The sequence below is a fragment of the Hylaeus anthracinus genome, unplaced genomic scaffold, assembly GCF_026225885.1.
Source record: "Hylaeus anthracinus isolate JK02 unplaced genomic scaffold, UHH_iyHylAnth1.0_haploid 12002, whole genome shotgun sequence".
In the NCBI taxonomy this organism is placed as follows: Eukaryota; Metazoa; Arthropoda; class Insecta; order Hymenoptera; family Colletidae; genus Hylaeus; species Hylaeus anthracinus.
Genome location: NW_026534349.1, coordinates 16,970,454 through 16,985,677, shown reverse-complemented (window position 1 = coordinate 16,985,677; position 15,224 = coordinate 16,970,454). Strand labels below are relative to the sequence as shown.

At 38.7% G+C, this 15,224-nt stretch overlaps 1 protein-coding gene across 2 annotated transcripts in view; it reads left to right on the top strand.

The window, feature by feature from the left end:
* LOC128892318 (rho GTPase-activating protein 20-like) overlaps positions 1-15,224 on the top strand; it is a 223,089-nt gene that overhangs the window by 39,690 nt on the left and 168,175 nt on the right. For both annotated transcript variants that reach the window (XM_054152663.1, XM_054152662.1), the window contains exons 2-3: positions 460-505; positions 5,674-5,846. In XM_054152663.1, coding sequence (XP_054008638.1) covers positions 460-505; positions 5,674-5,846 — 219 coding nt within the window. The remainder of the gene's footprint in view (positions 1-459; positions 506-5,673; positions 5,847-15,224) is intronic.

Sequence of the window (15,224 nt, the reverse complement as noted above, 5' to 3'; positions counted from 1 at the left end):
AAAAAAAAACAGAACGCAATTTAACATCGAACCATTGGGATTAAATCGTCGAGGCACTATAGAAATTTAAAACGTACCCAATCTTTGTGAGCTTCAAAATTATTCTTATGTAGCTAGTGCTCGTTTCCGGAGAATAATAGGTCAGAGGAAAATACATTCCGGTTTTTCTGATTTAATCAGATCAGAATCAAACCATCCGAAACTTTCATCTCGAAACTTTTCTGACGAATAAGATCAATCGACGGATGCGAAAAAGTAATCAAACGATCGTTTTCAACTCGTCCCTCGTTTTCAACTCTTCCCTCGTTTAAGATCCGCCCCCTCGACTCGACTCGTGTATTATGCTTCATGTATTATACATAATCCTCCCTCTCGCTTCTCCTTTCGTTCTCCACTCTCATATATTGATCATTGTGTTTTAAGAGCCGATTCTACCGCACCCGTTTTGTTTCCTTTCAGATCCGTGGAGCACTCGAGAATTGGGACGCCAGTACCTTCAAATCGAGTGAGTACATCAGACTTATGCGAGATTTTAGATTCCTACGATCGAGTTTATTCGTGTATAACGAGACCACTGGGCACAGTGGAACGTTTAGTATTCGACTCAAGGGGTACCTTTTTTTTTTGGCCAGAATATATTACATACAAAGCACTTGACATAATCTTTTGAAATTTGGTACGTTCGTTCACGTTTTGCTTTTTTATCCAAAATAATAGAATATCTTCTGATAGTTTCGTATTTAGTTTAGCTTGATGGCCCGTGACATAAACGGTTCTAACTTTGCCATTTTGGATATTTTTTAACACGTTGGCTGCCAGACTAAAACTCGTGAACGTTTCTACGAAATTAAAATTTCGTCTCGAGACTGTTGAAAATGATATAATCCAACGTTTGTAGTAGTATTTAATGTTTTACCCTCGACAAATTCGTAAATCCATTCCAAATTTATTTTCATTACCGTCTTACCTTTGAAATTAATTTGTTCAATTCCTTAATGAAAAGTTCCGTCAGTCATTTCTGGGTGAGGAAGCGACCAATGTGTTAAATATAATTTAGTAGAAATATCGTAAAAATCTCCAGCAATATATTTAAGAACCATCAGTTTTTTAACTCGGAAAATAAGGTACCACCTCCATAGTGAGAATATAGCTACTGCAAGTCGCCTACTGAAGCTCGACTAACGGAGGTTCCACTGCACTCGACTTGATCTCGATAAGAACCACCTATTCGAACGCATCGTTATCAGGCAAAGTACCTACCTGGCGCATTTTACGCGACCGCGATTCCCGAGCGCCAGCTGCTCCCATTAAAATCGCGAGATTTCGGTCGAACGTAGAAAGTCGGACTTCCGAGAACACGGGGCGGTTAAAGAATTCGTGGTTTACTGCACAAGGAAGTCTACGACGGGCGAGTGACGATAATGGAGTCGAGAAGGTGGAGAGAGAAAGAGAAAAAAAAAGACGAAATGATTCGGTGGTAAATCATATCCCCGATGCGTGAGCGGTCCGTGGAAGGCTCTCTTCCGTAATGGTTAAGACACTCCAGAAGAGGAAGCGAGGGAAAAGAGAGAGGAGATCCCCGAGCAAAAACGAGTTTCGTAGGGAAGATAGCTGAGATGATGTATCGCCGGATCGAATCTCTGGAAGACGATTTCGGACACGCTGGCATTCCATCATTGCGAGCAAATTTTCGCGACCATGTATCGAACCGCGATCGGCTTCGATAAGAAGATGCGTTCGAGGTTCGACGGTTGAATCGAAGCCTCGAATATAGGTCGACGAGCTAGCGTCTTCGAGTCGCTTATTGTTAAGGTTAGGGACTATTCCCTACATTTCAAGGAATTATAAAACCTGTACAAAACGTTTGTTGAAATGAAAAAATTGAACCTTTTCTATTGAAAAGGGTATCTTGAGATGTAAACATGATGAATCGATAGACACATGTAGGTATCGCGCACGCATATAGCTCTTAATTATTAAGGGGACCAGAAAGTAATGTCGTTTCCGCGAATATCAATACTTGTTTATTATTTATCAGCTCACTGTGTACCAATCGATTTTTATCGATCCGGTATTAAAATTTCCTCACTAAATGGCAAAAGATAGTTGAGAACGAGGACGATTACATAATTGATTAAATATAAGAACATATTATAAATTTATTTGTTTGAATTTAATGTACAGTGGGTGTAGAAAGTATTCGTACACCAATCAATTTCCAAAAAAACTATGTAAAATTGTAATTTATTAACTTATATTTTATAAACAATGACATTCTACATATTCTCGGAAATCTGTAGAATAGATAGATTACAAAAAAATATAGTTATTTATGTAAGTTGCGAAATTACCAAGAAAAAAGAATTAATCCATAGAAATGTTGAAGCAATAATTATTCGCACAACTGATTAATTTTTAAAATTTCATTAAAAAAAGAAAGAAATTTACACCAATAACAAGTACATAATTACTTTCCTCGTGGGATTTCCTTTTGATTTTATAATTATTGCAACTCTTCTAAGCGTTAAGTTAACTAAATTATTAGTTATTCGAAGTGGGATCTTCTTCAATTCCTCTATTAGAGCCATTTTTAACCGACTTCGAAAAGGAGGGGGTTACTCAATTCGACATGATTTTTTTTTTTTTTTTTTTTTTTAAATGTCTGTTCACCGATTACGCCGATATGGCTCGACCAATCAGAGTGGAACCTGTTGCATTTTGTAGAGCATGTTCCCCCGGTGATCCTGCTGTTAAGACTTTTTGCGATTTGTCATTTTTTACCCGTCTTTGTACCAAAAAACCGTGATTTTTAGGTATGCTTGCCGATTACGTCTAGATGGCTTGATGAATCGAAGTGAAACCTTTTGTATCTTGTCGAATATTTCTTCCAGTTGGTCGCGTAAAAGAAACATTTTGTGATTTGTCATTTTTTATCAGTTTTTTTTTTTAAACAGAAACATTTTGTCTTGCTTCTTACTCCGAGACGAATGGACCAATCAGATTGAAACTTCTTGCATCTGGAAGAGCATTTGCCATTTGGTCCCATAGCAAAACATTTGTCCTTGTCTTATTTTTTACCACTTTTTATCACTTTGTATCGCGAAAAGCGTACTATTTCACGTATGTTTGGCCTGAAACCGATGAAATCCCTTACATTTTGCTGCCGGAGAGGTTTTCGCAATGATCACAGATGCAAAAATTTATGAATTTCTGTATTGTTTATAGCTATTGTTATCGCTAAATGATATGATGTAACTCGATGAGGAAATTACCGAGCGCGATGAAACCTTCCGCATTTCATAATAGATGAATTCGTGATATTCCCATTTTCAAAAATTTATGGATACTTTCATTGTTTAAAATCATTGTTGGTGCAAAATTGCTATGCTCTGGTGTAGCTCGACAAGGAATTTACCAAACGCAATCAATTCTTTCACATGTAGTTGCACATGTATTCCTGATAATCCCGTTTGCAATTATACAGGGTGTCCAAAAAATATTGGATGTTCTTGAATGGGGTGTTTCGGGGGGGGGGGGGGGGGATTTGAAACAATTTTTCTTAACGAAAATGTTGTTCGAGGCTTCGTTAAGGAGATATTGACAGAAACCCCCGACCAATCAGAGCGCGAGTATGCCAGTGGAGCGCCTGCGGTAGCATAGGCTCCGTCAATATCTCCTTAACGAAGCCTCGAACAACATTTTCGTTAAGAAAAAATTGTTTCAACCCGCCCTCCCCCGCGGAAGAAGTCTTTTCAAGGACCTCCAACGTTTTTGAGTCATCCTGTATATTGCTCATAACTGTTGTTATTGCATGAAACCTATTGGTTATAGATTGCCACTAAAAAGAGTAAAATAAAATAATTTTTTGGAAAAGAAATTTAACCGACTTCAAAAAAGGTACAGTGAAACGTATGAAATAATTTCTAGTTAATTTATATGAATACGCACTAGCTCTAGATATAATTGCTTAAAAGTATGGGAAAATGCAGTGAAAAGTGTGAAATAATTTCTATTTAAACTGCATTGTCATTCACCATCGTCTGATGAATTTGGTTAAATTATTAAATACATCATATTAAATACAATGCACCTTTTTTGGAGGCGGCGCAAAATTTAGAATTAAGTATATTAAAAATTGCTAAACTTGGTTTAACTTTCTGTCGGAGAAACAAAAAATATGATCTTTATTTATTGCTATCATTACATCCACTTTGACATCATATTCATGACACTATTCAATATCGCCGCCGCCACCAAATACTATCCCAAACCTATTCAGACAGTATTTCCATGGGTAAAGTATACAGAGTGTCGTTGAATTAGTGTAAGAACCGGAAATGGGGGGTAGCTGAGACAATTCTGAACCACAATTTCCTTTGCGGATAATGCTTCGTTTTCGTTAATATTCGACACCATTCGAAACTTTTGCAAACAAAATCGTAGTTCAGCATCGTCTCAGCTATCCCTAAAATTAAATATTATCAAACTTGGTTTCACTTTCTTTTCGAGGAACAAAAAATATGACATTAATTATTGCTATTACTACATCCGCTTTAGACATCATATTCATTAACACTATTCAATATCGCCGCTCCCACCAAATACTATCATTACTATCCATATTAGTATCCATATTATACATTAGCAGTAATCAATATGGCCGCCACTCCCCTTTAAAAAAGCCCCAAATCTACTCACACTATATTTTCGTGTACATACTATATATATTAACTATTAATTCCTCATAGATAATAAACATGTATACATTGACAGCATTCGATATTGCCGCCTCTACCAAAACCTAACCTAAACCGGAATTAAAAAATTTTTACATCTGCGCCGCCTCCGAAAAAGGTGCATTGCATTTAATATGATATATTTAATAATTTAACCAAATTCATCAAACGATGGTGAATAACAATGCAGTTTAAATAGAAATTATTTCACACTTTTCACTGCATTTTCTCATACTTTTAAGCAATTATGTCTAGAGTTAGTGCGTATTCAATTATTATTATTTCATTATTTAATTATTATTTCATACTTTTCACTGTACCTTTTTTGGAGTCTGTTAAATTCTTTTTCCAAAAAATTATTTTTTAAAAATACTTTTCTGGAAATTTGATGTTTTCTAATTCGTACGGAGCAATAAACTAATATGTTTACGTTACAAACTCTACTGTAAATGGTTCGTCATACGAATCGTACAAATACTTATTGCTTCTATACTTTGACCCACTTTTCGCATTTTTTTTGTTAATTTCACAAATTATATTAACTAGTAAATGTTGTTTGAACTATATCTATCTCAGAGACTTCCGAGAATATGTAAACTATCATTGATTATAAAAAAACAAGTTAAGTATCTAAAATTTCAAACAAAAGTTTCTTGGGAAATTGATCGGATGCCGAATTCGATTCGAATTGAACGATGTTTCTTATACGTTACTTTCTACTCATCCCTAATATTTTAATACAAAACCGCCACCTAAGGAAGTAAAAAACAGAGTATAGTGAGTGTTCTTTGCATTCTTCGAAGCGTAAGAAATTCCTTATCGATGACTGAAGTGCCTTAGTCTGAGGTGCCTACTCTAAACTTGACCACTTTCTAAAATTCTCCTTTGTAATGGCACTGTGGCAGCGTTTAATTGGTTTCGTGCATTCTGTCGCCAGGCGACTTATTTCCCGGCTCGTTTTGGAACTCTTACTGGGAATACCTGGAGAGCTACGGCGAGGCCAGGAGGATTCTGGACGAGCTGAGAGCATCGGAGGACCCCCTACTGCACTTCCTTAGTCTTAGACAAGCCGCGGCCAGGCATTCCCCGACCACGTTGCTTCTTCTACCGGTGAGTTATTAATAGCTACACGATACAGAGACACGATATTACGTTGTAATCGATAGGATTACTACGGCGATTAAACCGATCGGGGTAGGAAAAGTCCCGACGCCCCGCGACTGTGGATCGATATACAGAACCGCGTCGCGTGTAATGGGAATGTATAGATCCGTCAAAATATTAAGCGAGATAGTTATGGAAATTAATACAATCTGGATACCACGATGATATACGCGGTAGTTAAATGGAATACGGAGTCTGTGTATAATTCTGGGAGGAAATTGATGCAGACTAAATTATTTTTCTTCTTTTTAAAACCGTAAAGAGACTGATCGATTCGCACCCTGGCGATAGCGTGGAGGAATGTTGGGCTAACTTAATGCTAACCCCCTCGACGTTTTATTTAGACTAACCGAGAGTATTTACTATAACTTGGTCCATTACGTAACACGCAGAACAATTTTTACATAATGCCAAAACAAATTCATTTCTTCTTCATTTCGATATTTAATGTGAAGAGAAAATAATTAACCCTTTATGGACCGAATTTCTTTGTTCTGCAGACAATTTTCAAGGCATTCATTTTGATATCTCAAATTGATGGCGTTGTAAAACCTCATCAATGTTATTATTGGTTACCAGAGACATTATATAATTAAGACGCATACGTCATCTTGCGAGACAGACTAAAATTATTTGTTAAAATGTCGACGTATTAGCATGTGAACCGGAAATTATATGACCCCATAGAAGGTTAAAGATAGTTTTAACACTAAACCAACCGGCAAAAATATTTCACGGCATACTGAATTCAATATCACACGAAAAAATTGTGTATACTTTACATATTGTATATAAGAACATAAGAACTATACACAAAAACGGTCATTTGACCTATCGTGGTAGGTTTAGTGTCAAACTATCCACACCAACAGCTTCGGTTCATCCTCCTTCTTGCGAGCACCTTACCGTTTCACCAAACTTATTTCTCACACCTAGTCTACCATGTACAGGTCCATCAGGTTGATACGACCTACAAAGAAGGACTGGATTTTAGGTCAGTCGGATTAGAATGCGTGGATCGTTTCTGGACGGTCGTAAAGCACGTTGCGTGTAATTACACACGGGTAACGTCGCTCTGACGGGGCGCGTTCATCGCCTGGAACGCGTTTTTCAAAAAAGAAAACGAAAAACGACTCGCGCGTAAGTTAGTCGCGTCGATGCCGGGTTGATTGCAAAATAGAAAAAATTCAAAAGTATCCGCGGCGCGAGTGTGCCGGCCGTAACCGCATGCGTGAGATGAGCTATGTGACAGCTTATAACGGGTGTAATGATCGGAGCTTCGAACAGCTCTCCACCACGATGGAATCGACCTCGACTTTAACGCCCGCTGAAATATAGACTCGGAGCTTGTAAGTCATGCAGGTGCACGGGCACATAATGCTCGTGGAACGATGATCGGTCTCGGTAAATATAGTTTTCTCGTGTGTGCGAGCCCTTAATAGGTCTCGTCGTTTCCCTAAGATATCGCCATCAACGGGATTTTCTCGATTTGGAGGTGGGAACACGAATGATCTTGTAGCTAGGTGCTAAAAATCATGAAAATTGAAAAAACATAGTAAACATAGTAAACATAGTAATAGATAAATGGACTCGTAGCTTAACTCACCTCTTAATCGTTTATTAACGACTCCAATTTATAGTATAGCTTTTTACCAAACACAAATTACAATTCCATGAAAAACACCGCTTCCCACTCACTAGCCTAATTCACCCCTTAATTGAAATTCATTTGAACCCGTGGCGTTTATTAACGACTGTCCAATTTTTTGTAAAGCTTTTTAGCAAACACAGATGACAATTCCATGAAAAACACCGCTTTGCCCACTCCATAAATCTCGACAACCACCTGCTCTTTGAGCCCTTGCATAATTACGTCGTCAGACCTTCCATTGCGTCTTCGAAACCAATCGCGTAGATTCCGCGATCGCTTTCACCGTTCACGGATATTTCATAGAATTCAATAGGTGTTCGTCGTACAGATATCACGCGTTGTCCATCCGATCCTAGTAATTTCCCCGTCACTCGAGACGATTTTCCACGCTTTCCCAGTCGAGCGTAATCGAAACTTGTCTTTAAGGAACGCCGCCACCGCATTTAATCGCGTTATTTGCTATGAAATTTCACCTGCTTATCGAAGCACCTGTAGCTACCGCGGCTAGTGGCCGGCCTACGCTAAATGTCCAGTAGATTATGCGATGCCTCGTCACACGTGGGTGTCCGTTGCCCGTTCATATCGGCTCCCCTTGCCACATGACGTTTGCACCGCTTTGCTGGTTGACGCGGTACACGGTACGCGAATACAGATGTACGCTGTGAATGTTTAATAAACGCGTCGGTTCGTCTACTACGCTAAAAAAAGAAGTGCTAGTTAGACGTGCATCGACTCTGCTGTAAAATGCGTCAGAACGTCAGAAGTGTTCCGTAATACGGACGTAACCGTCTCGGTGTACTGGAAAATGCGACATAATCGAACGCGACGGCATGCAAGACCTTGCACTGGCGTATCTTTGTATGGTTGAAGTTGAATATATTAAGTGATTAATGCAACTCGAGCGGAGGACACGAGGAATATCACGAAGGGTATAGTCGTGGGATGTCTTGAAACTTTTGTTGGCGATATCGAGTGATTGATACGAATATGTCGTAGGTGTATCGAAAGTGTATAATTTGAATGACGTTTATGCCAATTTTCATGCGGATGTGTTGGTTTATACACAGGACGGATTAGGTAAAATGGAACACTTAAATATCTGCCTTGGATTTGAAGGAGAAAATGTTTTTAATAAATTTCTAAGGCTATCATCGAGTGAATTTACTCGAAGAACTTGTTCCAAGGTCGTTTCTTTCGAAGTTAATAAACGAGGGCAGGTTTCTTGGGTCCCATTGGTTAGAATTAACCATGTAACTTTCATATCATGTGCTAATATATCGATATTTCGTCAAATAAGTTTAGTTTTTTCATAAGATGTCGTATGTCTTAATTAGATAATATGTGTGATAACTAGACTGCGGATCTTTATGCAAAATAAAATCTTCGCGAACGTGTCTACAAACATTGAACCTAAATAGGAATTTATTTTATTCAACAAATATTATATCGTGAACTTTGCTTTCAACCTTTTTTATATTCTTGCATATTGTTTGCATTTTGTAGTTTCTTGCACATTCAAAATCCCTTCAAATGCATAAAGATCCGCAGTCTAGTGATAACTAAAAACAATATCGATGACGGTCGACATCGATCTGAAATATCAAAGTAACTCCGTTGCAAATTGTCTGCAGAAACAATATAATTTGGCTCATAGAGGATTAAGCAAAATAAGAACTTCTGAAATTAAGATGAAGATGTAATATTCCCCATCCTCGGCAAACAATTTAATGTGTATGGATCGCGTCGATGAACGTTGCGTCAAAGATGGAGATCGCGAGTCTTGAAATTAGCTGCGGGTAATTAAAAGCGTAAAAAGCTAACGGTCCGCCTAGCTCGGTGAATATAGCTGATGCGTACGCAACGGGCCTCGGTGCTCGATGCTTCGTGGATGATAAACGATGTTACGTTCGCATCGATGGTCATCGCGTAAAGTTCTGACGTAAGTCGATAGGAAGAATGTTATCTGTTCGCGGTGGTTGAACCGTGGTACGGTGTTCACCAGCGTGCTAGAACCGTTGATGAAGAAAATTAAAACAAGACTCGTCGCTCCTGTAATCGATGAAGTCGTCGTACAGGCTGGAAAGAATGTGTTCGAACACCTCGAGATCATACCTCCAGTCTAGCTCTAATATAATCGATTAGGTAGCGCAGGAACGATAAATAATTTACGATCATGCGCAACAGAGTCGCAGAAAGTTGCGTTCTTGCAGCGATCCAAGTGATAATCTCAGAAACCAGCTCCCATACCTATACAGGGTATTCAAAAAAAAGCATTTAATATTTATATGGTGTATAGGGGACACTGTACTGAGTAAAAAAGCTTTAGTAAACATAGGTCCAAAGGTCAACCGTTTCTGAGATATAAACATTTTTGTTTGCTAGTATCATGATTGACTTACTACTGGGTTTTCGATATTTATAGAAGATTTTCCACGTGTCCACCGCTCATTTCTGTACACGCTTGGCATCTTCTTCTTACAGAGTCGCGAACTCTCTCGAAAATCCCAGATTTCTGTCGAATTATTTGACAAACATGGTGGATTCGGTTACGTAGTTCTTCTAAGTCATTTGTCGACGTGGAATACCCTTGGCTTTTTAAATATCCCCATAAAAAGAAGTCCAGAGGATTTAAATCGGGGGATCGAAGAGGCCATGCAACTGATCCACAACTGACTAAATCTCAATGAAATCTACTGTCGACACTTGAATGGGAACATTCAGAACGCAATTTATAAACACTGACATAAACATCGAATGCGATGGAAGCAAGACAATCATGATACTAGCAAACAAAAATGTTTATATCTCAGCAACGGTTGACCTTTGGACCTATGTTTACTAAAGCTTTTTTACTCAGTACAATATGCCCTATGCACCATATAAATATTGAATGATTTTTTTTTTGAACACCCTGTATAATCTCGTTATACTCAGGGGCTACAGTACGGGCTTAGCGACCCCAGGGTTCCCTAGCTAGGTGGACAAACGCGTATAAAAGACACAACTGATGTAAATGTAATGTACAGAGGTACGATAACGCGAACTGAGTCAAAATTAAGGAATTATGTAAGGTAAAGTAGTGTCAAGAAGAATAGAAATAATCGTATCGTGATGTATGGATCCAGTGCAATAATTGAATTGATAGTTATTCACTTAAAAAAACCAAGCAAGGGGGTGGTTCCTTACGAAATACTGAGTTAAAGATATAAAGTAAAGTTTTTTCACGCGAGTGTTTATATCAAAGATAATTAAGTTCGTAGATTCAATAGCTACGCGAGCATTTAGTTACAGTTCGTTCTCAAACTCAATTTTCTCGAAAATGAGTTCCCGTATGAAAAAACTTTACTCCACATTTTCGACTCAGTTTTACTTAAAGAATCAGCCCCTTTTTGCCCGTACCACTATCAGCGATACACCCTGCATAATCTTGCCATGTACGCTTCCTTTTATTCCGAAGGAAAACTTATCCAACGAAGCGGTTTAATTTATTTTAAGATGGCGTCCCTCGATCTGGATTCCTCGCGAATCCAAACGATTCCAGTGTGGTCCGTAACATTAAAAAGTTGTCAACCCCTGTCTTGGACGTCGAGGGGGTATGATCGATCAGGTAACGCAGGGACGATAATTGACAATCGCGCGCAAGAGAGTTGCAGAAAGTTGCATTCTCGCAGGTTGATAGAGGAGATAATCTCGGAGGGCCGTTCGTTGGTGATTTTTCTTTCTAAAAAGAGCCTGAGAGACGATTTGATGGCCGATAAACGCGATAATATAAGGGACGCGTATGCCCAACGGTTCGAAGACGAACAGTCGCGACGTGACAGCGGATAAAACAAGCAAAGCGTCTCGACCGTAAAGGATTTCTCTTTACCATAAATTGTGTCATTTGCACGAACGTCGGTGAAATAGCGAAAGTAAAATGGCGAACGGGTACTCGCGGTGTCGCTTTGTAATTAATTAAGCGACGGTGTGTGGCTTAGAACGAAACAACAGGTGGAAAAAGAAAGTCCACGAAAGAATCGTAAAGGAAAAATGAAGAAAGCCAGGAATTAATTTTCATCTTACTTTGGTCGTGAGAATCCTCGAGTTTGCCTATCGATAAGGAAGTACTAGGAGTAGCTTGTGAGGCAAGTTTCCTAGTAAAAAAATTAGCCCTTTCAATTGAGTACACAAAATTTAAAAATTGTCGTTTAGTGTGAACGTACTTATTTGCGCACATGAAGGAAGATCAATCTTCCTCGAAAACTACACTATTAGGATTTTATTTTATTTTTTTCCATACCAATTTTAACCAAGTTAACTCTAAAAATTAAATTACATTAGTAGGAGAGAAAGAAATAATTCAGGTCTGAAAGGGTTAGCGTCGAGATCAGATTCTTCAAAGATATACCCGACAGATAAATAAATACGTGTGCCACGATTTTCCACCGGATTTTTACGGAGTTTGTGCGATGCGAGACGAAAAAGAACCCGAGGAAGGTTATTAGCGATCGATCCGAGCTCGATCCAGGGGATAACAAATTGTTGCTGGACCAGTTTCTCGATTTCGAGGAATCGTCGCCGAGTCGCGGGAAAAAGACGCACCGAGGGCGGACGAGATGGAAGACGAGGCTGAGGAAGACCTACGGTGACTAGCACTTCGAAGGTCTCCCGTTTCCAGTCCGCGCATTCCTCTTACTCTTCTTGAATTATTAGTAAGGTCGCGTCGTGGTCTCTCCAGGTTTAACCGTCACTCGGGCCCACCTTTTAACATGCTAACTCAAAGATGGGAAACGTATTGACATTGAAAGGTCGCGTGTCACATTGGGAAAAATATTCTGATAATTAATTTCATGCGAGCGCGGTTGCGTCTGTGATATTGTAGGTATAAATTGAGTCGTTCACTGCACAAATCGATTAACTCTACTTTTTGAAAATCTTAAATGTAATTGTCAAACTTTGTATAGTCATAACTTTTCATATTTATAATAACTTTCTTGAATAATAAAGATTAAAACCATTAAACAACAAAATTTTGTTGGCCTTTGAATAATAAATAATTTATTTTAGAGGCCATTTCATCGCATTTCTCAGCTTTGTGTTTTATGGAGTTAATCGGTTCGTGCAATGAACGGATCGATTAAACTCTGCAGTTTTAGTGCTAAGAATGAATTGAAATCGAGGTCGTCGTGTCCCGATTTAGGAAGGGTGACCAAAAACAAACAAAAAATACAAGTCGTCTTAATCGAAAGTTTGATGACTTCCCGTGGATGGCCGCGTCGTCATAAATAATGCAACGAAAACCTATTAGTCATAGTTCATGGTCGCGCGAGAAGCGGAAGCAGGGAACGCGGTCTAATCGATTCCCCATAGAATCGCTTCTTCGTTTAAGGAAGATTGCTATTAGTCTACTTTGTTATAATTCTATGCAGGGGTAGAAAATTGCCCAGAATCGAGGGTAATTTGCATGCTTCGGGATCGGATCTCGGATCGATACCCGCCTACCTGGAACGAGGCATTTGGCATCATATAATTATTATCGTCCTAATCATTCGCTCAAGCATTCCAACCTATTGTGATGCACGAAAGTGCATAAACAAACGAAAGTAGCGAAGCAAAGAGACAAGGAAATTGTATGCTTTCCATGTCACGTTGCTAGAAAGCTTAGTAGGTTATCGAAAATTATTGTTTCTGCAGACAATTTTCAAGGCATTTACTTTGACATTTTAGATTGATGCCAACCGTCATCGATATTGTTATTAGTTATCACACACATTATATAATTCAGACGTACGTATACGTCACCTTATGAAAAAACTAAAATTATTTGACGAAATAACGATGGTACCATTTGATCAAATTTGACCCGGACTAGTTAAAAAAACAACATTTTTATGTATTTTAATACAAATCTTTATTATCGCCTTCAAAATAGGCTCCTTTTGAGCCAATACAAGCATGCCAACGGTTAATCAAATTTTTCATACACTTCTTATAGGCCTCGACCGGGATGGCCTTTAGTACCTTCAGCGAATTTCTTTTTATGGCCTCAATCGACTCATGGTGTGTTCCCCGAAGCGGATATTTGAGTTTCGAAAACAGAAAAAAGTCACAGGGAGCTAAATCTGGCGAGTATGGTGGCTGAGAAATGACTTTTGTTTCGTGTTTGGCTAAAAATTTAGTCACAATCAGGCTAGAGTGCTAGAAAATTCAGATCTTTCGGTACGAGTCTGCCGGCAACGCGCTTCATACCCAAAACATCAACCACAATGAGTTGAGTCGATCCATAAGAAATGTTGAGAGCCTCTGCTATCTCTCTAATGCCAACCCGACGATTTCCAAATACGATTTCCTTCACTTTTTCAATATTATCGTCATTAACAGAGGTGGATGAAAAACTCGCATGAGGCAAGTTTTCTACCATAGCAAGTTTTTTTCCATAGCAAAAATCGCTAGACAAACTTTTCGCGTCGTACACAAATGACTGCCAAACTTACAAAAATGGATGTATCTAGCGCGCACTTCACACGAATGTCAAAGAAGGTTATACAAAAAAAAAAAAAAAATTTTACCGATTCAGTTTACGCGAGCGATTTAAATGAATCAGTCCGAGTCAAATTTGATCAGATGCTATAGCACGTAATCAGAAAGTTACAGGGGCTCGTAGAGGGTTAAGCAATTTAGTTTGGTCTTAAAATGTCACCCAAGTCCTCGTGGTTTACTGTGTGAAATCCTAATCGTTCCCTGAATCTCGTCCAACTTCCATATACAGAGTGAGGCGCGTAAACCGGGTCATCCTGAAGAACTCGATTATTTTTAATTGAACAAATACAGATTCTCCTGTTCGGTCGAACAAATACGAATAAATTATTCCCCGTTGGCTTCGTTCGTTGTCTATTAGTCGTTTTGTCTGTGTTTGCCTCGAGAAGACGATTCTAATAGACAATCCCGTCGGCGTCACAAAGAATGTGGATGCGTATGAGCACGTATAAATATGCGCATAACTGATAGAATTATTTTCTTGCATACGGAGCAATTACGATGTACTTGTCGGCGCGTAATAGTAACATTATTCCTACGAAGGATAATTACGGCGTAACCTTCGCGCAACGAGAGAGGTGTATGTTCCCTCTACAGCATGAGAAATCGTCGCGGGCTCGTGCGTGTATAAGTTTTAACGCTAATGATTGCCATAAACGCGCGGCTGGCCTAGGACGGTCTCGAAAACGTTCGAATAATTGGCGGGAGGCTGGCAATTTGTAGTCAAAAATGGTCATCTCCAATTACTGGACGGACTACGAATAATGGACTGCGTAACGTCGTCGTACTGAATCCCCTCGTGACATAAAAGCGAAGGTGTGCATCAATCAGTCACGGTTTTAATTGATCAGTGATTGCGTAATCAATTACCATAGCACAGGTAATATTTCGCAATTTTCAGTTGGACGATTATAATTATATCAAAAAAATGTAACCACAATTAATTAGAAGTAAAATTACAGATTGTAATCATGCATTACAGTTACAAAAAAAAAACAATTATACTAATGAAGTGTTTTACAAGAGTCGTTAATTGGACGGTTATAATTATATGGAAAAAATGTAACTGCAGTTGATTACAATTACAATTACAGTTTGTAATCATCGATTACGATTATAGTTACGAGAAATAATTATACTCAGAAAGTGTAATTGCA